Raw genomic sequence first — 26919 nt, 5'->3', positions numbered from 1 at the left:
GGCTTAGCATTTAATGTTTATTCTGGTTACATCAGACTGCATTATCTTTCTCTCAACAAAGGCCCAATGGGGTCACAGGTTAGGTTCAACTTGTAAAGGCACATTGCATTAGCTCTAACATTCCATCACTTTTCACTTTTAGCAGAATAGGACCACCATTTCACTACAGATGACAAATGAAGCCCTCCAGGATAGAAGAAGTGTGATAGGAGAAGTCTCCTAAAAGAAAATCTCGGTGTCTGCCGTCCATTTCTTTCTGGTTTTGTGACACTTACGTATATGACTAGGTCACAAGCATCACCTACTCAATAGCTAGGCTTGTGACTCATGCTATACTAAAGACCAAAATTTATAAATAATAAAGTCTGAACCAAGTAGAACACATAGTGGCTAAGAATAATATATGAAGTATGTCACAGATAGGTGGCACTTTTATCTTAGATATTGATATTCCCTAACAGATTTTAGAAAAGATTGCACAAATGTAGTGATGGGATATTTGGAAATGGAAAAGAAAATGTTTCCCAAACCAGAACATCCCGGCATGTTGCAAGCAGCATATGCATATTAGGTGTTCTTTGTGATTGCATTCACATGCATTTTTCCATTTCTTAAACTAGCAAAACATATGCTGGCATAATCTGTGCAGCCCCAACTCCCAAGCCCAAGTGAGCCTCCATCACAAGATCAAGAACTGCCCTTAAAGTTAAAGAAAAAGATTGGTAGATTTTCCCTGGATTCATCTCCTCTCCTACCAAGCTTAACTTGCCATCAGGAAAAGGAATCATAATCACCTCTTAATATGCATTGAGACAAGTGTGAATAGTGATCTAGGATGGAGGGTTTAGATAGCTTTAAAGTTACTGGGTTGGTGGCTCACAGATATAGAAGTGCTCCATGCCTGTGCCCAGCCAACTGTTTTTTTTTTAACACAGGTGACTCCTTTTCAAAATAGTCCAACTGATAGGTCAAAGGAGGATTGCAAGTATTGGAGGTGCTATCTTCCAGTACACAAAGCACTCCTCTGCTGCATCTTTTGACCTGTCAATTAGTGGGGGTAGAGGAATCTGTGGATCTAGCATACTTTAGGGTACTTCTGTAGAAACCTGTATGTCCTGGGTTCCAAATCAAAGTGCCAATGGAGGGCCACGCCCAGCAACCAGTGGGAAAGGGGCTATGTTCACAGCAACCTCCAGCTGTACCATCAACCATGTAACCAAAAAAGCATGAAAATATACAGCTACAACAAAAGTTGTCCCAGAAGGTGGAAAGTATCACTTCAAAATTGGAAGAGCTAAATATAAATTTAAGCTTCTTCTACTGTGAATTAAGGATGAAATAAAAGCAATGTCATGGGGACAGGCCCTTATTTCTTGGTATTTTTACTCTGTAGTTAGAGAGACATTAAGAGCTCTCAGCTAGTCAGATGCTCACATTATGCCACCAAGTTTTTTACAGCTATAGAGATGCAGAAACTCTATAAAAACCATAACTATCCCAAATATTTTTTAATCCATTTCAAGGTGCTAATCTAGGACAGGAGACACAGCTTGAATATATGTCTTAATTTCTTTAAAACAATACCACATAAAATAAGACAGATTCATTATGACAGTACAATTCGTGACGCTCCTTCCTTAGCATGTAGAGTGGTTCCTTGAAGTCTAAAGACATCACTGTGCTTTTCACTTCTGAAGAGAGGCTGGAAAGAGGCAAACATATAAAATTAGGATAAGATTTTATGCTGAACGGAAAAATAAGGATGACATGAATGTGACAATAGTCTCCATTTATGACTTGTGAGATTCCCTCCCCTGCAACATTGATCTGTAGCAAGTTCCTAGAACTTTTCTTGAAAAGAGAAAACGACTTGATGGTTCTGTGTCGTTTTGCTGTGTGTTGAGACCAGTGGTCAGTTTCCATTTTTTTTACTACCGGTTCGCTCATGAGTGCGCACAACACTTCTGAGCATGCAGGCAGGTGGCTGGAGCCTCCCGCTGCCGCCACTACCAGTTTTCCCAATCCGGATCAAACCAACAGAAGCCCACCTCTGGTTGAGAGAGAGAAATATCAAATATCTGCATTTTCTTCTGAAACTGGGAAATCTTGAGTAGACACAGGAGGAACTAAATTGAGCTTTAGTTTCTCAACAGTAGTTGAATTATTAAACTCATACAGTGTACTACTATAATCTTACATATCTTAACCTGATAATACCGTCATATTTTGCCCTGCTTTTGGAGTGCCTAAAAGTGCAATGGACCAAGTTACTTACTTAATTGGGGACAGCTGTCTGATGAAGAGCAGCAAAGCGCCGATCATGGGGAGAATCGCGATAGAATGGGTCAACAGTTGTGATCGTCCTATAACGGCAGAAGGCAAGCAGGGGGGGAGATAAATAAAAGAGGGTAGAAGGCACCTGAGGGAAAGAGATGAAATGGCAACAGGCACCAGAAATGACTTGATGGAGCAAAAGAAAAAGAAACAGCCCTGCCCCTATGATGTCACCTGCCAACATGGGGATGAACAGTCCTCAAGGTTTCTGTAGCATTAGGATCACTTCCTAAGCCAGTTCCGTGATTGTTCGTAGCAAAGCCACCTGCTTGTTGAGGCTGGATACCCCCTCGGGTCCAGCCCTCCCTGTCCACTCCCTTTGAAATGGTTTCATAAAACCTGATAAAGAGAAAGATGATTAATGCCTGGAAGATCCAGCAACTGCTTCTTGTGATCTCACAAATAGAAATCAGAGATACTGTATGTCTTTACTATGGCACTGCTTGCCTCTGGCACTGCAGACTTGCAGTTTGAGAGCTTACACTAGGGTACGAATATTTGTTTTTCTACAAATAGCAGGCCCACTATTTTTTTCTGCCCTCTCCTCCCACTATCCATCCTCCAAAGTCCTTGCTTCAAATAACTTGACCCATACAGATAAAAGAATCCTATACAGATAGGAAAAAAATATGCTTTAAGAGAGCTTTGGAAATTTACTATCTCCCTCCCCCCTCCTAGCATTTTCCTGCAAGTTCAGGGTCTGCTTTTATTGGATCAACCTATTGTGACAGGCATTGAATGAGCAGAGGGAGAACAAGTGGCCCAAAGTCACCCAGCTGACTTTCATGCCTAAGTCAGAACTAGAACTCGTGGCCTCCTGGTTTCTAGCCTGTTGCCTTAACCAGTAGACCAAACTGACTCCCTGAATGTTACTATCCTAATATGGATGGTAAACTACTACCAAACTCACTTGGAATTATAGCTTGTCAAAAACCTGTTGGGCAGATTTGGGTCATACGCAGGTGTCACATAATTAAGGTTGTTGGTGCTGAATCCCGATGACTCCTATATGGAGAAAGGCATGAAAGCGGAACTAAGGATGCCTCAAAAAAGTGGACAAGAAATATGTGATTATGAAAACAATTCTAAGATCCCCAAATAACTCCCATATTATACATCTGACATACCTTGTTGCCTACATACTCTCGTCCTAGAAGATTGGTTTGTGTTTGAGGCTGTCGAAAAAGGCCTTGGAACTGAGAATGGCTCAGTGGCCCAGATGCTTCTGCATTGGGTGGAGGTCCCTGTGAAAATGAGAACCATAACAAACAAAGGAATTTTAAGGAGTTGGTGAAGTATAGAAGTAAGAAACAACAAAAAAATAGGAATCAGGATAAGAAAGGTAATGGAAGATACATTTATTAAAAAGTATAAGGGAGTTTGGGAAGCCCATGCACAACTAAAAAAGAAGTGGAGAAAAGAGAGGTATCTGTTTGCAGATGCTGATAGGGAAAAATGTAAAAGAACAGACAAAAAGTGGTAATGAAAGCAGTCAGCGAAACATAGCAGATAGAAGAACTACAAACATAAGGATAATTCAAAAATAGCTGTGAAAAATTTTGGACACATTTCTCCTGTGTATGAAAGCAGAAGTTCAAAGCAGAGAAAAATGAAATGGGGGGAAGGGCCTGTTCTGTCAACACAGAGCTGTCACTTACTGAAGAACCAAGGCGAAGATCCTTCTGCCGACTAAATCCAGAGCCTCGCTCAGAGCCTTTGGAAAGGACTGGTAGAAACTCATCCCCCTCTCAGGAAGAAAAAATAAATAAAGATGTGTGGATAGCTATGGTATACATATACAGGGGTAGATTTTGAACAATAAAAATGGAAATAATATTTTCTTCATCCCAGGGGTGGGCTGCTATGGGTTCCTCCAGCTCCCCCGTAGCTAACATTATGGCCGGTTTGGAGAACCTCCAAATCCCATCCCTGGTTGGCCCATTTCACCCCACCCTGCCTTTCCCAGGAGTCTCCACACGGCCCATTTTGGATGCGGGGTAAGTGCAGGGCCCATGCAGAGGCTCGGGGAGGAGGAAAAATGGGCTTTAAGGAAGTTCCGGAAACGGGCCTATTTCTGGCTTTGAGAGCATCCAGAGCCTGGGGAGGCTGTTTTCATCCTCCTGGAGGCTCAAGAGGAGCCTCTGGAGCCAAGGAAGGCGCAAATCCTCCCCCCGCCCCGCCTCGTGCAGGAGGCCAACTAGGCCACACCCATTATGGCCACACCCACTCAGCAACCGGGTAGAGAAGCCATTGCTGAAATTTTTGAAGCCCATCCCAAATCCAGCCCCATCCACACCAGTAGGTGCACTTCTTACATGTGGAAAAGAAGATGGTAGATAATCTGCCTTCATAATGCTGATTCCAGGATTGCTGTTCTACAAAGCAAAACAAATGAAAACAACTACTTAGACCTAGAGAGAGAGAAACAGATTGGATATAACAATTATTTTATTATAGCTTTTACTATATTGGAGGGGGAAACCCAAGGAGCCAGGTTAGTAGGAGACCCTACTAATACTATCTAATTATCTGAACTAATACTGGTGGTATCTGGATCAGCTTAGGCAGGGCATAAGTAGTAGTAATTATTATCACTACGGTAGCATTGTTATGATGGCAGGGCATAAGTAGTAATTATAACAACAGTATTTAGTGTATTTAAGTTTCCAGCCAGACATACCCTTTTCCATAGTACTCCATTCCATAAGGTTGTTTCCCCCAGCCAGAATTTCAAACCAAATAAGCATGCTCAGATATCATTGATCTTAACTGGGATCTTTTCTCCTTTATTTTCATAAAGAGTTTTTGTGTGTCTTCAAATCTAGGGGTTCCCCCAAGCTTGTAGTCTTTTAGCCACATATGGGTAATGAAAATGAGTTTGATATTTGTATGGGAAACCCTACACAAAATAATATTCTGGAACCTTCAGTCTGGGAATTTGTGCCCTGATTTGTTGCGATTTGTACCCTTGAAAAATGTGCTGGCAAAAATAGCTCCTGAAAGATATAACAAGCTAGAAGTATCAAATTATTAGAATGCTACCGGCCCCTCTTCTAGCTTCGGCTCCTGTGTATGGTACCTCAGCATACCTTGCTTGGACCTATTACTGGCAGGTGGGCATATTTCTAAAATAATCCAAGACTAAATCCATCCAATTTTCATAGAAGAAATATAGTGTCTGTGTGTGTGTGTGTGTGTGTGTGTGTGTATGGTGTGTGTGTAGTATATTTAAAGCCTATTGGGGTAGGAACTAGCAGACAACATTGGAGGGCCGTAGAGTAGACACATTGGTATAAGGGAAACAAGAGCATTTATAAAAACTTATCAGAAAATAAAAACAAAATCCTACAGGGATTCTGGAATTTTTCTAAAAATAAGGAACAAACATTGTGACTAAGGGTCAATCAAGCAGGATGTTATTTACATTTTCAGAATTCTAATGCACTTTCTTTTAAGACGAGGTGGCTACATTGCCTTAACATCAAATATGCTATCTCCTAATCTTTTAATAATATTTTTAATGGTGGATTGTTTTTAATATTGTTTATTTTGTTGCTTGTTTGTTGTTTTCTGCCTGAAGTCAGGTTTGCGAAAAGGGCAGCTATGATAGGATGTATAATATACATACAAACCCTGATTGAAGAGAAGACAAATTAGACTGCAGTGTGCAGGGGAAGGCATTAGACGTTTTGCCTTCATCCCTAATATCACTTTTGCCTTTGTCATGTTTCAGAAAAAAGTCACTCACACCACACCTTTTGGCTTTTAAAGAGAAAGCTCTAAGGGAAGCCAATCAGGAACACAACAGTTCTAAGACTAAAAATATCTGCTTGCTTGTCTTCTTTTGTCATCGTGCTGGTTTATGTATTATCTTGTAGGTCAAAGTGAACATGAATAATTGTTACAACCTCTCAGATTTATGCTTGTGGGCAATAGAATACCATGTCATGGTATACTACTACTCAATAATCTTAGCCCAAGGGTTTAGATGAAGATATCCGGTACTTATCCTTGATTTAAACATGTCTCTCTTTAAGGTTTCCCTTGCAGCTCACAATCCCTTTTGTACTACAAATCAAAGAACTGCTCTCAACCTCAGTTGGTTTTGCAAAACACTCTCATTAATTCCATGAGGTAAAATAATTCTGTGCCTTACTTTTTCTTTAATGGAGATTTTTCTTCTTTTTCATTTACTTTCATTCCCAAAAGAGGTAAAACAGTTGTTACATGTTTCTAATGGTGATGCGTCTTGTAACTAATTATTCTTATGCTCGTGAAGGCAATATTCTTAAATTTGGTATCTGAGTTCCATAAACAGGTATTTTTAGCCTAATTCGACAATTTATTCCTACAACTTGAATTTATTCTCTTTTAGATATTTGCTGAACTACTTGAAATGTACCCAAATTATCTATTCTAAAAAATATTGTTAGATCATATATGTTTTGTTCAAGTTATTTTAATACCATTTTTGTACTCTTTTTATTTTCACCATTATCCATCTGTTGAGATGGATAAAACCTCTTTTACTGGAATGTGAGATTCCTCTTTTCTCTTTTGTTTCACAAATTATCCTGCTCCTATAGTAAACAGGAGTCCTTGCTGGAGATGGTCAAAAAGTTAAGATGGTGGCTACAACCATGCCAGGCCCATTTTTATGGGCATTGTGATCTAAAAGGGTAAACTTTGATAAGATGATTGTGGACACCATCTTCATTTTTTGAGCCCTCCCTGCAGACACCAGTGACAGAAAGGGAGCCCATGTATTGAGGGAAAGCAATTGTTGAAACTCAAGAAAAACTGGAGAAGAAGGGCACCATTTTGCCAAGTCTGCTTTGCAGCATCTTTAATATGATGCTTCATCTGCCCCTTGGGAAGAACAGCAGAAGAAACCAAAGCTACTGTGAGGACCTGAGATGCTAGTTTCTCCACAATGGGGTTAGCAAGGCAGCCTTCAGTAAATCCTGACTCTTCTTTGGCTCCAATTGTTTTGTTTTGCAGGAAATCTGTATGGAGAGAAAAATAAAGATGTCCACTGAGGGGGGGGAAGGGCATATACAGTAAATGACTTCAAAAACATCTTGGGAATCTGGACTGATCTGTTCAGTTCTCACAAATTAACACCAGTGAGTCATGCAAAACCTTGTGAGAGCCCTAGCTTTGAATATTAAGTTTAAAAGGGCTTAAATTGCTTATAGTACTAACCTTTTCTGGATGCTTTTTCTTTTCAATTGCTATTCGGAGGTTTACTTTTTCTCTGATTCTGGAGGTGATGCCTAGCCAATTGTGATTAAAATTGCTTCATTTTCTATATAAACCTATTGTAACGGAAGCCATTATAATTTGCTATTTCCTCAAGCTCCTTTCATCTTACTCAACAGTGAAATCAAGGAAGGGAAGAGGGAGATGCTACACTGTGCTTACAAAACCTTTGGAGGTTGCACCTGGTCCCCTAACTCAAAGATCTGTTGCTCTTAATATATTCAAAGAGAGCCAATAAGCCTTCATTAGTTGCTCTTTCTTCTTTGATGTTCACTCGCCATATGACAGATATCACATAATCTGCAAGCTACATAAAACAGGATGCTTTTTTTAAAAAACTGCAAAATTGTATAGCAAAAATCTGGAGTATGCAGAAATGTTCCTCAAAATAGATGCATGGATTTTGCATGGCTGCTACCTGTAATGTGAAGTTATTTTTTTAGACAGGGCAGGGACTTGAGCATTTGTATGTAACTTTCATACTGTGAGAAATTGTCCAGGAAAAAGATTTTTCCAAATATCTCACAGTTCTTGAGATGTTTTAAAAATGTTGCACAGTTCAATTTCTTTGATCTCCAATTTTAAATTATGTAAGCAACTCCATAATTATTATTTTTTAAAATATATGGCTTAAATGCTAAAATCACCATAGGACAAGAAATAAAAACAATAAAAGACAACCCTCTCCAAACAAAATTGAAAGAAAATAATTATTGAAATGTATATTTAGTAATCTCAATGGTTCCTTTCTAATGGTTGTGAAATTATTGTATTGGTTATGGAAAACAATAGTATTGGCTGGTAGATTCTTATATGTCTCTCAGTGATTAATTATGTGACATCAAGTTGGTATCAACTCTTAGTGACCTCATAGATAGACCTTCTCCAGGATAATCTGTCCATACCTAACCCTTCAATCTTCCAATAGTATACCAACTGCTATTGTACATATTTCACCCATTGACCTTGCTACCGATTGTCTTCTTCTTCCTCCCATTTTTACCAGCATTGTGGGTTCTTCAAGGAAATTGGATCTTTGGGCCAAAGATAACATAATGGACCAAAATATTATAATTTGAACTTAGTCACTTGTGCTTCAAGTAAGAATTCCGCATTGATTTATTGTATGAATGATTTGTTTTTGTGGCGCTCCATAGGATTCTGAAAAGTCTTCCCCAAAGTTCAAAAGCCTCAATACTTTCTCTGTACTGTTTTTTCAAAGTCCAACATTTATCATGGGGAAACCATTGCCTGCTTGGTTATGATCTTTGTAGATGCAGAATATCGTGGCAAGTTAATTCCTTCTGAATTTGGAGAATTTTTGGAAGACTTTTCTTATATTTCTAAATCTGTTTCATCTCTGATATCTTCACAGATGTTGTTATAATATTGTTTGGGTTTTCTAACAGCTGTGTAAGAAATTCTCTGTTGAGATTCTTTCCAATATCTTTGCTGTCTTCTCTTGTTACAAGAGAAATATTTCTGCTGTATTGTCTTCTGATTGAAAGCATCTACCTCCAGTACATTTCAAGTGCTGATACCTAAGATAGATTTCTGTTGTGACCCAGCAGGAGCCATTGGAGCTGCAAACAGACTCCGACAGCGAGGGGCCCTATGAGTCGGCTTTGGAAGATGTGGAGGACCCTGGACAGGGTTCAGACTCCGAGCAGGGACCAGAGAGGCTGGTTGGCCACCAGGAGGCGCCTGAGGCGTGGAGCAGTGGTGAAAGCCAAAGGGAGTTGGTTCCGGACGCCAGGCAAAGGCGGGCAGATAAACACGGAGAGCAACTATGCAGATACAGAAGATAATTGGACCCAGGTGGTTGTAATTAGGCTCCTCCCAAGAGAGTATATAAGGAGAGACTTTGGGAGGAGGCTGTTTGCAGGATTCAACTAATATACCAATGCTGGAGAAGCTCTCGAGTGTATTTCTTATCTTGGAAGTCTGGATTGCTGTCCAGGTCTTGTCAGTGTATTAATTTACTGTGAATAAATTGTCTAGCAGTAATCTTGTCTTGGAGTGCCTTGGCGTAGGGAGGGGGGTCAGAACAGATTTCATATTTCATTGTGTTAAGCTTTCTTATGTTCATGCTACTTACATTCCATGTTGCCACCATAATTTGGTCTTTACAGAGACAGTGGTTTCCACCAAGGTCCTCTGTTCCAGCGGGAACAGAGATTTAAGCCCATTGGTCAAAGGGTCTGACAGATCCCTTTAAAAGGGCTGCTGTCCAACCCTTCCTCAGCCAGATGTTTACCTTACTTGCAATAAAGAGCTGCTGTTACTGAAGCCTTTGTGTGCTTCTCCATTACCCGATCTAACACTTCTGATGTTCCTCGTTCTATCCTCTCGGTACTTTCCTGCCTTACCATTTTAAGGCAGCAAAGCAGGATCTCGGAGAGATGGAGCTGTTCCAAAGTAAGCTGATGCAGAATAAGCCAGTGAAAGGCAATCCTGGAGGGCCAAAGACCCAGCTAAAGCAAAATTGTGAAGCTCAGGGGTGGCCTTCAAAAATTTCAGCAACAGGTTCTCTGCCCTTGCTGAGTGGGCGTGGCTATGGTGGGCATGACCTAGTCGGCCTCCTGCACCATGGCAGGAGGCGAAGCATTTTCACCTTCCTCTGGTTCTGAAGGATTTCCTCAAGCCTGTGGGAGGCCGAAAACTGCCTCCCCTGGGCTCCAGAGGCCTTCTGGGAGGCCTGTTTTTCTCCCTCCCTGAACCTCCATGCGGGTCCTGCACTTACCTTGCATCCAAAACGGGCTGCATGGAGGCTCCTGGGAGGGGAGCGGGGTGGACTGGGCCAGCTGGAGTAGGATTTGGAGGTTCTCCCGAATCCAGGTGAACCCATAGCAGCCTACCCCTGGTTTAGCTACTCCAACTTAAGAATTAAATGTGACATATAGTGTTTTGTGGATCTACAGTATTTCAGGTATACTGATATAAAACCACCGTGGGTAGTTTCAGATGTTGTGATAATCCAAGTCCCCCCCACCAAAAAAAAAACAAATTATGCTTTAATGCATAATAGTAGCATAAATATAGCAACTATTATGTTGCATTACATGCATAGAAATTATACCTGGTTGCCCTGGAATGTTGAAGCGGTACTTAGAGCCGTACTCCGTGGACATGAACTGAGGTCCCTATAAATACAACAAAGAAGAAGACCATGTTCTCTGGAATTAACCCACCCTTATCTTCTCAATATATTTTCAGTCTCGCTAAGCTACATCCCATCCACCTTTCTCTCTGTGAGTAAACCAGTTATTCTTGCTATATTTCATTAGTTCTCTTGCTCTTTTAGAAAACATTGCCCTTTCTCCTCAGCTGCCTTTCATGTCTGGATTTCATGTCTAATTCCTTTGCAATGCCAGCTGTTATTTCTATAAATCACTGTTATTTCTATAAATCACAAGCTCATATTTTCTATGGTGTCTTTGACACAACCTCTTAGTCGAATTCTCAGCTGTAAGGAAGCCTAAGCAAGTAGTTGGAAGTGTTTAATTTTTATAGCTACTGTTAAGCTTCCAAGTCCAATATTGGTTATAACTTAGAAAGCTAGAGCTTGCTCAAAATGTTTTCCTGTTTGAGCAGAGCAACAAATGCGTACCCTGACCAATCTTTTCTTTTTATATTTAAGTGTTGAGTGCCCAGGTTTATCCAAATTGTTCTGACATTTGAGGCAGAAAACCCTATAAGTGCTTCTCCTTCAATATCACCACCTTCACCACATATCAAATCCCCAATCCTTTGCTGCCTTCTAATGGCATCTCATTCCAATTATTGGAGCCCACAGACTCACGTGTCTTGCATTTTCCGCTTCAACTGAGCCTTTTCCATATGTATTGTGGAGTGCAGGGACATGTCTGGGCTCCAGCCCTATCATAGCTTCAGCTCCCTGGTTGGCTGTGTCAAAATGTACCTTTTTGACCTGTAATATCAAACCCAGTTGGCATCTGAGAAGAGCAATGAGCTAAAACATAATGGGATGAAGGGAATGGAAATGCTGCTGGACTTGCTCTAGGAAAGGAAGAGAGGAGAAGATCAAGGTAGACCATTCCAAGACATTTTGCTGCATGATAGAAAACACAATGGCATCCAAAGTCCATATTAAGGCAATGTGTTGTGAGCTGCTATCACAAATTTAAATAAATAAATAAATAAATGGCTTATTCAAAAGCTGCTCAAGTTCCTTTGGCACCTGGGGCAGAAAATGTACAATTTCTGATAGAGAAACTCCAATACATTTAGATAACTATTTGCTGCCTTTCACGGTATACAAAATCAGTTGCCTGGGGCATATGCTTTCCTCCATTGATAGGACAAGTCTTGAAAGCAATCAGAAAGGCAGAAATGCCAAGAAAACATTTTCTATGTTTCCTTAGCTGAAATTGTGACCTGCATTTTATCTATGGCCAGGTCTTGGTACCAGAAGACAAGAAAGCTGTGAAATAACGTATGTTATACCTCTCCATCTCATACTTTTTTCTATTTCTTATATACTTTAAACAAAGTAGTATGAATTGCAGCATATAACTTTTGAATAAACGTTTAAATCTCTGTTGTAGTGAACATTTTGAAAAATAATGTTATGGTGTTTTTCTAAAAGCCCACAACATAAAAGGTAAATTGCATTTTGCTCTTACAGCAACACTGTAGTAAAATAAGACCATAATTATGAAGCCATTGCATTTGGCAAAACTAGGCATCCATTCTTTTCCTGTCTAGGTAGAATATAAGCAGTTGCATATTTACAGGATAACTGGGTTCTTATTAAAATTATGTTTGGGTGTTTTCAGGAGTCATATTAAGATACAGGCTTACTCAAATAGCTCTCTTCTATTACAGCAGTTTCACTTGAAATCTTATCTATATTGACTGGATTAAGTTCTAAAACGTGATGATGATTCCTTAATGCCTTAGTATTTATTTATTTTGACAAGAAGAAGGGATGTAGAATGAACTTGGGGAAGTGGCAGGGCAATGCAGTCTCTTACTAACCAGCTAGCCAAGCTATGATTGGCAGTGCCTTCGGTGCACTCGACTCTTGGGGGTGGATAAGTGAGCAAACAAATAAATCTCCTTCCATGTAAACAACTCTGTTTTCATAGAATCCCAATTTAGATCCAGATCTGAAAAAATCACAACAGTCTGAAACAATATCATCCTGGCTTAAAAAAAAAAGAGTAAGCAAGTTTGCGGAAGATTTAATGTTATAAAACCCTCCAGTGGCCACTTTCAATAATCAGGTGCTCTGCAGGTATATTGGATTTCCCCAGAATCCCATTCATGATTGTTGACCCATTTAGAAGAACCACTCAGAAGACTGTAGAATTGTAGTTTTGGTAAATGAGTTTCCCAGATGTTATTTGAGGATGCACATATGGACACTGTTTCTCCTCATGTATACCGAGACGCACACATACATTCAACCTACACAAGTCTCAGATATTTTAGAAATGTTGTCCCATTTATCTATTGTACACACAGTACATTAAAAGTGAACTGAGTAATATATATATATAGGATTGTGCTATACATAATCATTTGTGCTGCTCTGTTTGCGACATCAGATTTTAACTCTCTTAGTCATCTTTGTTCATTCTGAATCCTGACACATTCTCACCTGATCTTATAAATTTAGCAATTTTGCTTCCACAGTCTTCACCTTGCTTGGCAGTAGAGTGCACTAGATCTTGTGACCATGCAGAGAGAAGCTCAATTATCCAAAGATTCAATATTCCTCCTCTCAATACACACACATTATCTTTCAGCATTGGTCCATATTTACAGTGCAGGGAACCCTAATAGAGTTGGAATGGTCCTTGGAGAACTTCTAGTTCCAACCCCCTGCTTAAGCAGGGAACCCTATACTATTTCAGACAAATTCTTGTCCAATCTCTTCTTAAAAACCTCCAGTGTTGGAGCACCCATAACCTCTAAAGACGAATCATTCCACTGATTAATTGCTCTAATTGCCAGGAAATTTCTCCTTAGGTCCAGGTTGCTTGTCTCTTGATTAGTTTCCATCCATTGCTTCTTGTCCTACCTTCAGGAGCTTTGGAGAATAGATTTCCCCCCCTTCTTTGTGGAAGCCCCTCAAATATAGAAATACTGCTATCATGTCATCCCTAATCCTTTTAATTAAACTAGGTATATCCCATTCCTGATACTGACCCTAAGCCAGTATCAGTGGACATTGTTACTACCATTCTCAGGAAAACATGCATCCACAAGAGAAAGACAGAATGTAAAGTTAGGATACTTACTGTTTTGGTTGTGGGAAAAGTTAGAGGCTTTTCTCGAACATACCCACTGCCTGGCTGATGTACACTCCAGGGAAGAGGATACTTCCCATCAGGGAGCTGAAGGGGCTGGAAATGTGTATTGGTTGTGGATTCATAGTTATCTTGGAGGAGTTTCCTATTTAGGCAAGACAATATACAGCTTAAGAATACTTCTGCTTTCCAGCCCAAAAGCATTTTATGAAGTTTGCTCATATCCCAGATTTGGAGAAGACTCCTAAAGTTATCATAGACTGTCAAACAAAACAAGCAAACAAGCAAACTAGAGTTCCCATTTAAAGCAAAAGACCAGACTTAAATTATTTCAGATACATTAAACAAAGACCCAGCTTTCTAGAGAAGGCTCTAATGCTGAAAAAGGTAGAAGGAAAGAAAAAGAGCACAATTAGCAACAGATTGGATGGACTTAGTTACAGTGATGATTAAGGTGCCATTGGAAGACCTGAAGGACCATTGTCGTGGAGGAAAATTTATTAATGTGCTTCCTAAGCTCAACAGCAATTTGAGGGCACTTAATAATCAAGGATCTCCAAAAGACAACTGACCAGTGGCAGAGGATATGTGGAAAATGTATATTAGTTACCCAATTGTTCAACATTAGTTCTAAGGGAATTCTAAGAGAACCCTTTGAAAACTCTTGGTTGTCAATCAGCAACTGTTCAACTCTACTGGCCTCCAATAGAGACTCTCTACAACCACCCTTCTCACCACTCAGTCAAGAAAGCTGCAGGTGAAGATCCTGGACTGGATGACTCAATTCTGGATTTGAAGAATATGGATTTAGAGAATATACTTAAATCTTTTACAAAAGTCTTCTGCAGCAAATGTTTTAGGGATCCCCTGCATGATTGTACTCACAGTTTGCAGACTATGTGAAAAATGCAGTGGTTGATTTTATCCTGATTTTGCCTGAGCATTCCAGCACAAATCAGTGTACCTTGGCCTCATAGTACTTTAGTGTAGAAATACTGTTGGTTGTACAGTTCTGAATTCTGAATCCCACTGACTCAGAGACAATCTACCACATGGGAGAATCCAGACTTTCATTATCTAAAACACTCTGGTTTCATAATATCTACTTTAATGTTGTCCTCTTGAGACATATCATTGATTTTACAACCTCAACATTGATGTCCAGATGCAAATAGGTCCGTATTAGTCCACTTTCTATATGTAAACAGTTTAAGAGTTTTTCCCATGTTCACCACACATCACTACATTCACTTTTTGAGAACCTGGAGTGATCTCTTTTGCCAACTTAGTAAAAGTCATATGCAACACACTGCTCTGAATGAGAGTGATCAAATACCCCCTTATCAGGTATCTGTACTCAAGATTGCCTCTGTTTTTGAGAGCACCCATCTCTTACTAGTTTTGGTAATTTAATATGCTTCTCCCAAAGCAGGGTAAACATAGCTGCTTGTGCCCTTTTAGCAAATGGCACCTTCTATTGAAATCATGGTTATTAATTATTATGACTCTGCAGAAGTGAGCAGGAAATTATTTTGGATAATTTCTGCAGAGGGATTGCAAAAGCACTCTTAGAGACAGGCTACAGAAGCCATCTGTTTCAGAAGCAGGTGATGAGGTCTACCTAAGCAGCCCCAGATCTTTGGACAATGATTTCAAATGTTGATGCTCTAAATGCTGATCAAGGTGGGTGTGTTATCTTCTTGAAAAAAATCCAGTTGAGAGCCCAAAACAAATACTAACCAGAAAAAAACTGAATCCTGTAATGCACTGCCATAGTATAATTTGTAGTGGTGTGGATTATGTTGTACAAAATGTTAGTCGATGGTTATATTTGTAGAAATGTGCTGCAGAAGCAATGTGGTTCGCTTTGGTGGAGCACTTCACATTACTTCATTTCTCCCTGTCTCTCAGCTATTGCTTGCCAAAACAAGAGAGCTACGCAGTCACTGCAGAGGCAGAAGCTCTTTGGACTCTAACAAGGGAAAACTAGAGAAGACAGTGCTGGTTTTTGCCACAGCTTGCCAAAGCTTCTGGAAAACAATGCTGGAAGGCAGAGGGAATGACCTTGAGGGAGAGGAGGAAGAGTCACTTACCAAGGCAATAGTCAACTGAAAAAGGCTGAACATGGCCAAGAAATTAATGTGAGTAAATGTCTCAGACATTTCCCTAGTTCATACAAAGATAAAGGGAAAGAAGAGTGAAGTACATTCAGACTTCCATTAATCTGGGCATTTTATTATATATTATTATAGGTAGCTTTATAATACAAGTAATATCAATCTTCATGGCATTGGTTTTGTAGTCTAATATATCTTGAAGGGCTGACATTATCCAGAGGAAGCAAGGAGGGTATCCTCTGTAGTATTCACCAAAACTTTGGCAAGCATTGCCAGAGGAGGCAAGCAGAATGTCATCTGCCTTACTTGACAGGTCTGGAGGATGAACAACATCTTTCCCAATAGGTCTTGTCAAAGCTTGGTAAGTATTGCCAGAGTGTGTTGCACAGGAGAGCACAACAAAGCCGGGTGGCTCCTAACAGTGAAGTGACTCTGTTGCTTCATGAAGCAGTTTCCAGAAAATCTTTATTTATCTAAGTCAAGCATCCCCCTAGAAGATTTGCATAGCCCTACAATATCATGCCCCTTCTGTCTGCAAAGAGGAAGTAATGGAGGATGAACACGCTGAGTTTGTGGCTGTTCTCTGGTCACAGACTTTGTAGTTGCACTTTCTGGCAACATTAGAGAGACTTCAGAAAAAAGAGCCATGCTGATGAAGAGATAGAATTATGAGAGTCTAGACAACCTGTGTCGTGGTTTCAGAGATATTTCCTTGCCTACACAGAGGAATAGGCAAGGATGGATAGATGATGGATGGATGGATGGATGGATGGATGGATAGATGATAGATAGATAGATAGATAGATAGATAGATAGATAGATAGATAGATAGATAGATAGATAGATAGATAGATAGATAAGATACTGGTAGATGATAGATAGATGATACATAGATTAAAGAAATGTACTCATGTTATAAAGAGGGTGGCTGAAACATCCCAGTTACTCTCTCTCAATCTGAAACATTGTACTAATTGCCTGAAAAAGGAGATACTGACCCCACAGCTGGATTATCTATTTTATCCAGGTTTGGGTTGTATTGGACAACAGGCCGGTAGTTGCTTTTATATCCTGCTCCAAAATGGAAGCCATTCCGAGGACGAAAGCCTTCCTGACCTGAGGGGGAAAAGGTTTGTCAATATTTTTCTTATTACACTGCCAGCTCAAATCACCTTTCCATCAAAGCACTGTAATAAACTATAATACAAAACAGCAGCTGAACAAGACTTCTAAATGCTGAAAACATGTTTTGATATCTTCTCAAATGGTTATCACAGGGGGGCTTGATTGCTGCTTCCTCACAAAATGGCAGTCTAGTTGAGAGTGACCATTTTATTTGGTGAATTTGCCCTCTGCCAGCTAGGACCAGCTTACTGTCATCATTTTGTGGGGAGGTCTACAGATTGCATGGGGGGAGGGACTATGTTTGGGATACAGAAGTTTGTGAAATAAAGATATTGCAGGTTACTACTTTGCTTTCTGAAGAGGAGGAAAGGGAGAGGGGAGGGGGAAGGGGAAGGGGAAGAAGGAAAGGAAATAAGGGAAGGGAAGGAAATGGAATGAAAGGAAAGGATAGGGAAGCCCAATATAATCATTTAATTAAAGCAAAAGCACCAGTAAAGAGACAAGAAAATAGATAATAGTAATAAGCATTTTAAAATACAAACTTTTACATATCATTATATGAAATATACATTTATATGATATAACATGGAATGGTTGCTGCATATAATATAATGTGGCAAATTTACATAAATTTTATTACTTTCATATAGAGGTACTGTAGCTTTGATTATATTACTTAATGTTGGTATTTTTTCCATTTCTTCCAAATTTCAAGCATTGCAGTGTATGGATGTAGAAAAAAAGAGAGCAGCCTATAACAGAAAGATATATAAGAGCAATATACCTAAGAAAGGGACACAGGTTGAACAGTAAAGCAAGAATAATGATGCATGGAAAGCAAATATAACAAGCTGGATCCCACGGAAGTCACTCCTGATCAAATATATTTATAGACTTAGCTGTTAATTCTGTGTATTTCTGGATATAATTCCCAAGCATATTGTTGACGTTTTTAGAACAAATCCTAAAGAATCTCAAATTTGTCCTTTCCTCTCTGCTCATGTGCCACAGTTACCAACTTCTAACTTTTCATCTGGACAGATAAATTATACATTGGACATTCTTGCAATCCAAAGTAAAAAAAGCAAGGTTCAAATTCTAGTTTTTAGATTAATTGAGGAGAATACATTCTTTTCTACATTTCTTAAAGTCTTACCATAAGCTGCCCCATAGCTGGTACAATAGAATTTCATGGGGTCCATACTTCCACCAGAGCTTGTTTTTACATAGGGAGAAACTGCACCTAAGGGGAGACGTCCCATCTTCTCTGTGGATACAGGAAAAGATTTTGTGGTACAAGATTTTCCCGGGGAAATAGTTATCAGAGAAGACTGGCCGCTCATCATTTTGGAGAACTAGAAAGCTTCTGAGTACCAGAAGAAAAAATCAGTTTGGCCTAGGGTTGTATTTATTTAGACTGTTTAGATCTCCTGGAAACAGAGTGAGCTCATACACAACTCTGTGACATCATAGAATCTTAAGATTTAAAGAAAAACTTAATAAAACTGAAGTGGATTGTAATTGAGATACCATAATACAACAAAATGGCCATAGCACTCGGGTTTGACAGTATATAGCATAATACTGATTTCATTTATTTGACTATTCAACATCATTTCTATTTCTCCCCAATTGTATGGATGGATGGCTTGCAATAATTACTCCATTTCAGTGGTGGGATTCAAATATTTTTAATACTGGTTCTGTGAGCGTGGCTTGGTGGGTGTGGCATGGCTTGGTGGGCGTGGCAGGGGAAGGATACTGTAAAATCTCCATTCCCTCCCCACTCCAGGGGAAGGTTACTGCAAAATCCCAACTTCCTCCCGATCAGCTGGGACTTGGGAGGCAGAGAATAGATGGGGGCATGGCCAGTCAGAGATGGTATTTACCGGTTCTCCGAACTACTCAAAATTTTCACTACCGGTTCTCCAGAACTGGTCAGAACCTGCTGAATACCACCTCCGCTGCATTTAAAGCCATAAACATATAACAGAAATTATAGAATACAATTAATAAATAATCCCGGTGAATAAATTTTAATAACAACTCTCAGTGGGTAAGAAACTGTAGCTTTGCAGAAGATATTCATTTATAATTTCTTCTTAAATGTCTACCCCCTCTGTTTATTTACTTCAAGGGGTGCATTATTCCACAGCCCTGAGGCAGTAACAGAAAAGGCATATTTTTTCTTGTCTCCACCTCTTTAACTTCAGAAGGAACAGGAACCCACAGCATTCCTTGCTGTTTTAATCACAAAGGAAAGGTAAATCCAAACTAGAACAAATTATTCCTCAGTAGCCAAGTATCCAAGTCATAAAATGATTTATAGGTAACAACTAGCACCTGGAACTGTATCCAGAAACCTAAAGGTAGCCACTACAATGACCAGAGGAAATGTGTTATCAGCCACATTGAATAGCTGAAATTTTGGAATGTCCCTAAAAGATCAAATAGAGTATGTATTGTAGTAGTCCAAGTACGTGGCAATGAGACCATGAGTAGTTGTAGCCAGCACACTAGCTGAAATTAGGTAAGAATTTATTGGCCATAGTTTTCACTAGCTGTTCCAGCAGAAGCTCAGGGTCCAAGTGAATTGTCAGATGATATACCTATTCTATGAGGGGGAACACAACCCCATCCATTCTAAAAAATAAAATCCCTGAGTTTTGTCTGTTCATTTCCAGTGGTGGAATTCAAAAACTTTTACTACCGGTTCTGTAGGCATGGCTTGGTTGGTGTGGTGTGGCTTGGCGGGCATGGCAGAGGAAGGATACTGTAAAATCTCCATTCCCACCCCACTCCAGGGGAAGGTTACTGCAAAATCCCCATTTCCTCCTGATCAGCTGGAACTTGGGAGGCAGAGAATAGATGGGGTGGGACCAGTCAGAAGAGGTATTTACCAGTTCTCCAAACTACCCAAAATTTCTGCTACCAGTTCTCTAGAACTGGTCAGAACCTGCAGAATACCACTTATGATTCATGCCAAGACAGAGACGTATGGCTGAGTATCATCAGCATAGTGATGATAGTCCAAAGGTGCTTTTTCAGGAGGCGACTGGAGTTTCTTGTTTTTTTTCTTTTGAAGACGTTTTGCTTCTCATCCAAGAAGCTTCTTCAATTCTGACAGGATAGTGGGGAATGGATTTATATTCCTTGCAGACAGTTCATAATCTGCTTCCTTTTAGCAGGTTGTTGAAGCCCTTGGAGTTTTATCTGTGTCCTCAGGGTCACTTGAGTAGTGCTCCTGATTCCTGTAGTCTGCATTTCCCCCCCTGAAAATCCATTCCTACTCCCACATCATTCAAAGGCTGTTCATCCCAAATTGTATAGCTAAAAGTCTGTAAACTATCTTCAAAATAAAAAAAACAAGGAAGTACAGTTGCCTCCTGAAAAAATACCTTTGGGACAACCATGACCTGGATGACTGAGAATCTCTACAGACTCATAGTGATATTTTAATAATGATATTTTACCTCAGATCAGCAGGTAACATCTCATGATTTCAAATAGTTGTTAAATAGGATGGTGAAAAAAGCTACGGTTGTCCCAAGCACTCCATGGAATAGGCAAAACTTTGATCTTTCTTCCCCCTCAATATTGAGTAAAACCATCAATTTAGGAAGGAGTAGAATCAGTGTAAAATATGTACTTTCAATCCCCTAACCTTCACCCAGGAAGATATTATGGTTGATGTTATCAATAGGTCCTGTGAGATTCCTGTGAATCTAACAGGATCAAAAGGGCAGCATTCCTTCCATCCTGATTCTGTTGCAAGACATTCTTAAGCACTACTAATGGAGTTTCTATCCAAGTTTGAACCTAGTATCCAGAGAATCCACTTCTGCCATGATATTCTGCAAATAAACCCACACTACTTTACTCCAAAGTCTTCTCCCAAAAGGGAAAGATGAAGATGGGGTAGAGATTGTCCAGATTTTCTGGATTTAGGGATCTCCCATTTAGAAAGAGACATAATGCTTCCTTTAGTGCAGAGAGCACTATCTACTCCCATAAAAAGGAATTCATGACTACCCCAATCCAGCTTCCAGGCCTCTCATTAACCAGAAAAGCCAAGATTCCAACTCCTACATGACATAGATTGAGAACCTTGTCATATACTATCAAGAATCTTTCCATTTATTTGGAGTCCACAGCATCAAACATATCAGCATATTCCTGATAACCCACTAGATTAGAACTTAGTTCCATGCTCCTTTTAAAGTTCTCCATAAGTATCATCAAGCACCCAAATCTGATTTTTAAAAGTACTCACAATATGAGTTTTATCAGGCTGTTGGCTCATTTGAATGACGTAGTCTTCAAAGGAATTATTGTTAATGTGAGCATATACCAGGTTTTTGTACTGTTTCATTTTTCATTATTTTGTTTGCTTTGCTTTTAATATTGTACAACACCCAAAGTTACTCTGAATTGGGTGGCCTTACAAATCTAATTTATTTATTTATTATCAATAGCTGCCCGAAACATTTAGTCTTCCAAATGCTTTGCACAAAGGCCACAATGACTGAAGCAAGTAGTATTGCTAGCCAATCCTCACCCTTAACAGAAGTGTTGGAGAGCAATCTGAAGATATAGTAGTTGCCACCCTAATACATGCTTCTACTATGTTTGGTCAGTTATTTTCATTTTTTTACCATTATCACACTAAAGAGCTCTTCTGCTGTGTCATGTCCTGAAGTTACTTGGTAAATTCAGGAGTATATTACTGAAACCTTCTTATTCTTACTGCAATTACTGGGGTGAAACCAATTGAAATAGGGAGATTTATAAAGGTAAGTCTGTTTATATTTTACTGAGCTTTGTAGAAATAAAATGCACAATTTATAGCTCAGAATTTATAGCTTCCAGTTGATAAGGTAGACCATAACCTACCACTACATAAAGTAGAAGAATGTGGGTTGGACAGCATCACCACCAGATGGATTCATAACTGGCTGACCAACCCCACTCAACGTGTAGTCCTCAATGGAACTGCATCTACATGGAGGGAAGTATGCAGTGGAATACCCCAAGGCTCTGTTTTAGGCCCAATACTCTTCAACATCTTCATCAATGATTTGGATGAGGGAATAAATGGGGAACTCATCAAATTTGTAGATGACACCAAGCTGGCAGGAATAGTCAACACTCCAGAAGACAGGCTTAAGATACAGAAGGATCTTGACAAACTTGAACATTGGGCACTATCTAATAAAATGAAATTCAATTGTGAAAATAATAAGGTTTTACATTTAAGCAAGAAAAATGAAATGCACAGGTATAGTATAGGTGGTACCTTGCTCAATAGTAGTAACTGTGAGAGGGATCTTGGAGTCCTTGTGGACAACCATTTAAATGTGAGCCAGCAGTGTGCAGCAGCTGCCAAAAAAGCCAACACAGTTCTAGGCTACATAAACAGAGGGATAAAATCAAGATCACGTGAAGTGTTAATACCACTTTATAATGTCTTGGTAAGGCCACACTTGGAATACTGCATTCAGTTTTGGTCGCCACGATGTAGAAAAGATGTGGAGACTCTAGAAAAAGTGCAGAGAAGAGCAACAAAGATGATTAGGGGACTGGAGACTAAAACATATGAAGAACCGTTGCAGGAACTGGGTATGTCTAGTTTAACAGCAAGAAGGACTAGGGGAGACATGATAGCAGTGTTCCAATATCTCAGGGGTTGCCACAAAGAAAAGGGAGTCAAACTATTCTCCAAGGCACCTGAGGGTAGAACAAGAAGCAATGGGTGGAAACTAATCAAGGAGAGAAGCAACTTAGGAGGAGAAATTTCCTGATAGTTAGAACAATTAATCAGTGGAACAGCTTGCCTCCAGAAGTTGTGAATGCCCCAACACTAGAAGTCTTTAAGAAGATGTTGGGTAGCCATTAGTCTGAAACGGTATAGTTTCCTGCCTAGGCAGTGGGTTGGACCAGAAGACCTCCAAGGTCCCTTCTAGTGCTAGTGTATTATATATATTTATATAACTATATATATATATATATATATATATATATATATATATATATATATATATATATATATATAACATATATATATATATATATATATATATATATATATATATATATATATATATATATATATATATATATAAACTATATAACTATATATATATATATATATATATATATATATATATATATATATATATATATATATATATATATACTTAAAGTCACCTTTATTTATCAGCATAAATATAACATATATATATATATATATATATATATATATATATATATATATATATATATATATATATATTATATATATATATATATATTATATATTATATATATATATACACACACACACACATACATACACACATACACACACACACACAGACACACACACACATATATATATATACACACACATATACATATACATACATACATACATACATACATACATACATATTCATCTGACATCTTAATTATGTGGCCACTAGTTAGGCAGTCGTTCATTGATGCTCACTTAACACAATCATTTTTGTCATTTTATAGAATATCTCTTTGAAGCAGATGTTGAAATTATTTGAAGTACTGAAAATCAGAGAATATTGCTTGAAATACTACATATAACTTGGTCTCAGTGCTATATAATAAATCCATGAAATTTTATTCAAATTTGCACTATTCAAAGTAATATTTCTGTAGAAAATTGAGAAACTGGTTTCAATTCAACGGAAATAAGCAACAAAAAATTTTAAAAGAGAAATGTGTATGTAACTAAAAATGTATTTTTAATTTAAATTTATAATAAACCATGTCACAGAGTTCTCTTAGAAAGAATAAAAACAAAAAAACTTCTAAATTTCATTCCTAAAGATAAACTTACCTAACAAAAATGTACTTATTGTCTCTCAATCTCCTTAAAATGCAGTATTTGCAAATCTTAAAAAGATGCAATTTTATTTTTATTTCCTCTGAATTTTTATAATATTGTGCCCTGTGATCAGACATTCCAACTGGTATTTTAGTATTTCTTTGGTTCATGTTGTTCAATTACATCAATTTTTTGCTCTAATGTAATGACAAGCCTCTTCTTTTTTTGAGCTTGTACTCAAACTTGTACTGTTGGAGTTTGATTCCTCCAAAAGAATCATCCTTTTCATCTTTTTTTATCTATTGTGCACAAACATTAGCAACATCTAAAACTTCAACCACAGAACTTTCCAGTGCCAAAATATCCAATATACTGATAATATATAGACATAGGTACTTACTCTTCTGGAATGTGTAGGCATTCTCTAATGTATATACGTAGCTAGGGGACAAACCTAAATCAGGTTTTAAGTAACATAGCCACTTTTAAAGAGATGTTGTATCTAAAGATGTGTAAGCACTAACATTTTCAAATGCACTACGTTCAACCCTTCAATAAATTACTCTGAATTTACAGTTCAGTGCTCAAAGTTCAGTAGCAAAGTACACATTTTAAATAAAAGTTGTCTCTACAATATTATCCTTAAAAGGAATCAAATAATATGTCTAGCAAATCTATGATAAAGTGGTCATCACAAGTCTGAATAGAATTTGGTTGGTATAATAAACAGAAGGCAAACCACATACAAATTCGAGGCAAAATGCTCCTCTATCCTGAAAACTTGTTTCATGAAGCAATGTCAAGATCTTGCAATACCATGTCCTTACCTGCCAGTCAAGATATTGATTGGTTTACTGCAGTAAGCAGAATCCTTGTAGTATCCCAGAGGACTAAATTATTCCCTTAAGTTAGGAACTTGGAGGAATGTGTAGAACTGAAGTAACAATATGTATCCTAGCAACTAGCTCGTAGCAACCAGCTCAAGAGAACCTGTCCACAAGACAGTCACATTTATAGAATCCAGTGGAAAAGCCAGTGGAATCAGTTTGGGGGCTTTTTAACATGGCAGACACATTACAGATTCTCATCAGGTGTGGCGGGGATGTTCAAAGTTAACCTTCAGAGTAATGAGAAATGGGAGTTTTCCTAGCAATATTCCAATTATAGCTTCAATCCAGTGTCACACTAGATTCACAGAAACAATTAATTTTACGGTTATAATGCTATTCCATTTGTGAGACTTGAAGCAATACTGATAGCACAAAATGGATTTATATATAGGCAACATGCTTTCTACAAGTCTGCACATTTAAGTGTCAGCAAATTCCAAGTGCAGATTTTTGTATCATAATCATAGCTGTTTGAGAATGTAAAACTATCTTCTTGGGTCTGTATATTGGTTGATTTAAGAATCTGTGAAACCTGGATCAAATCCCTAAACAAGTCCTAAGACATAAAGCTACATAGTGTATTAGATCAAACCTGTATCTAAAATCTTCATTTTCAATAGCATTGAGAGTAGCACCTATATGCATATAATGACACCTTGTGGTAGTTCCAGGCAATGCCACAGGAATATTGTGGCAACAAAAGGATGTACAGTAAATAATTTCTTTAACTCTGTCCTGTATGTTTAAAATACCAGGAAAAATAAAACTTTGGATACCTGTCATTTACAAGCTTCTCTGAAAATTTATTTCTGTCTATGAATCATCAGTCAAAATAGTCAGGGATGATGGGAGCTCTAATGCAAAACTCTCATGACCACTAAGACAGGGACAGATGATTTGATTACAATATAGATCACTTACTCCCAAGTCATTTTTTAAATCCCTCTATCTAGGTTCGAGAACAGAGCAGCATCTGAATCCAAAAGCAAAAAATGCCTGTGAAATCTCCTTTACAAAAATCTGATACTTGCCTGAAAAAACCTAGAACAGCAACAGCTGTGCCAGATAGATGCCAAAAATTGGCCAAGCAGGAATAAAGTTGCTGCATACAGAGTAATATTTGCACTGATATATCTGAATATAATTTTGTTCACATGGTATCTCATTGCACATTATTACTCATCAGTTGCTATCTTGTTAAAAATGCCACAATTGTCAATAAATAGGTAATAGACAAGTTAATATAAATGCCAATAAAATCGTGGTTATCGTGTTTGCATATTTCTGAGTCAAAATCCTCAACATACATGCAATATTAACCTCTGCACAGAAAGCCTGGAATTGGCAATACCCAATGGAATTAACAGAAATATTCCTTGATGAATCAACTATCACTGACAGCTTTTGTTTCCATCATCCACTATGTCAGATAGCTTTCAGGATTTAGATCGGGAAAAATGGGCCACAACAGAACTCAAGCAAAACAGAGTTGTTGTCTGTACACGAAAGTTCTCCCAGTTGTGGGTTCTCTCCTATAAGGGTACCATTGCCTTTGAAAGGGGAATCCAAGACTTAGGTGGCTAGTACTGGACAGATACTATTAGGTAGGCAAAAGGTAGTTCTCCTGCCTTGGGAAGGGGTTGGACTAGATCGCCAAGGTTCTTTCCAGCCATATGATTCTTTGATTCTAGTGACAGCCAGGAGGTCCTTAACCCAGTTGCCGCTAGGGTGCCAGTTGTGACTGTCTGGAGCTGGGAAGATAGTAACTCAGCGACACATTAGCCAATTGCAATTCGCTCTATATGGAGTTTGCTTTTAAAAGCTATTCTGCAACTGCAGAGGCACAACATACAATGGCCTGCATGCTAACTGGCACTGATGCCATGAACCCTGCCTTGAAAGCCAGTAAATCTCCATGCAATCTGAAGTGTTCGTTTTAACCTGTTAATGTCTTATATAGCTAGGCATCAGGCCTACTGTCTTCATTCCTCATCTTAATCTCTCATGGGAGATTACAGGGTCTACAACAAGGAGGTGCTTCTCCATTATGATTA

General features: G+C 38.7%; 1 protein-coding gene across 7 annotated transcripts; it reads right to left on the bottom strand.

Moving 5' to 3' along the window:
• On the bottom strand, window positions 1-26918 carry SAXO4 (stabilizer of axonemal microtubules 4). 7 transcript variants are annotated; one of them, XM_087715058.1, is made up of 15 exons: window positions 24803-26918; window positions 22571-22653; window positions 18273-18383; window positions 16990-17107; window positions 13866-14019; window positions 11399-11527; window positions 10676-10739; window positions 7246-7340; window positions 4650-4709; window positions 3993-4079; window positions 3462-3578; window positions 3245-3339; window positions 2509-2673; window positions 2276-2363; window positions 1-1702 (listed from the first exon to the last, which is right to left on the bottom strand). In XM_087715058.1, the coding sequence occupies exons 3-14, from the start codon at window positions 18376-18378 to the stop codon at window positions 2276-2278; spliced, it is 1278 nt and encodes a 425-aa protein (XP_087571184.1). In that variant the 5' UTR covers window positions 18379-18383; window positions 22571-22653; window positions 24803-26918; the 3' UTR covers window positions 1-1702. The 7 variants fall into 7 exon arrangements, with proteins under 7 accessions (XP_087571184.1, XP_087571182.1, XP_087571185.1 ...); XM_087715056.1 differs by lacking the exon at window positions 22571-22653; XM_087715059.1 differs by lacking the exon at window positions 22571-22653 and having other exon boundaries at window positions 18273-18378.
• Window position 26919: the final 1 nt, after the last annotated feature.

The sequence above is a fragment of the Thamnophis sirtalis genome, unplaced genomic scaffold, assembly GCF_051295495.1.
Source record: "Thamnophis sirtalis isolate CommonGarterSnake01/CBP01778 unplaced genomic scaffold, rThaSir2_p1.2 scaffold_1, whole genome shotgun sequence".
Taxonomy (NCBI): Eukaryota; Metazoa; Chordata; class Lepidosauria; order Squamata; family Natricidae; genus Thamnophis; species Thamnophis sirtalis.
Note: the sequence above shows the minus strand (reverse complement) of the source record. Positions and strands in the feature narration are given on the sequence as shown.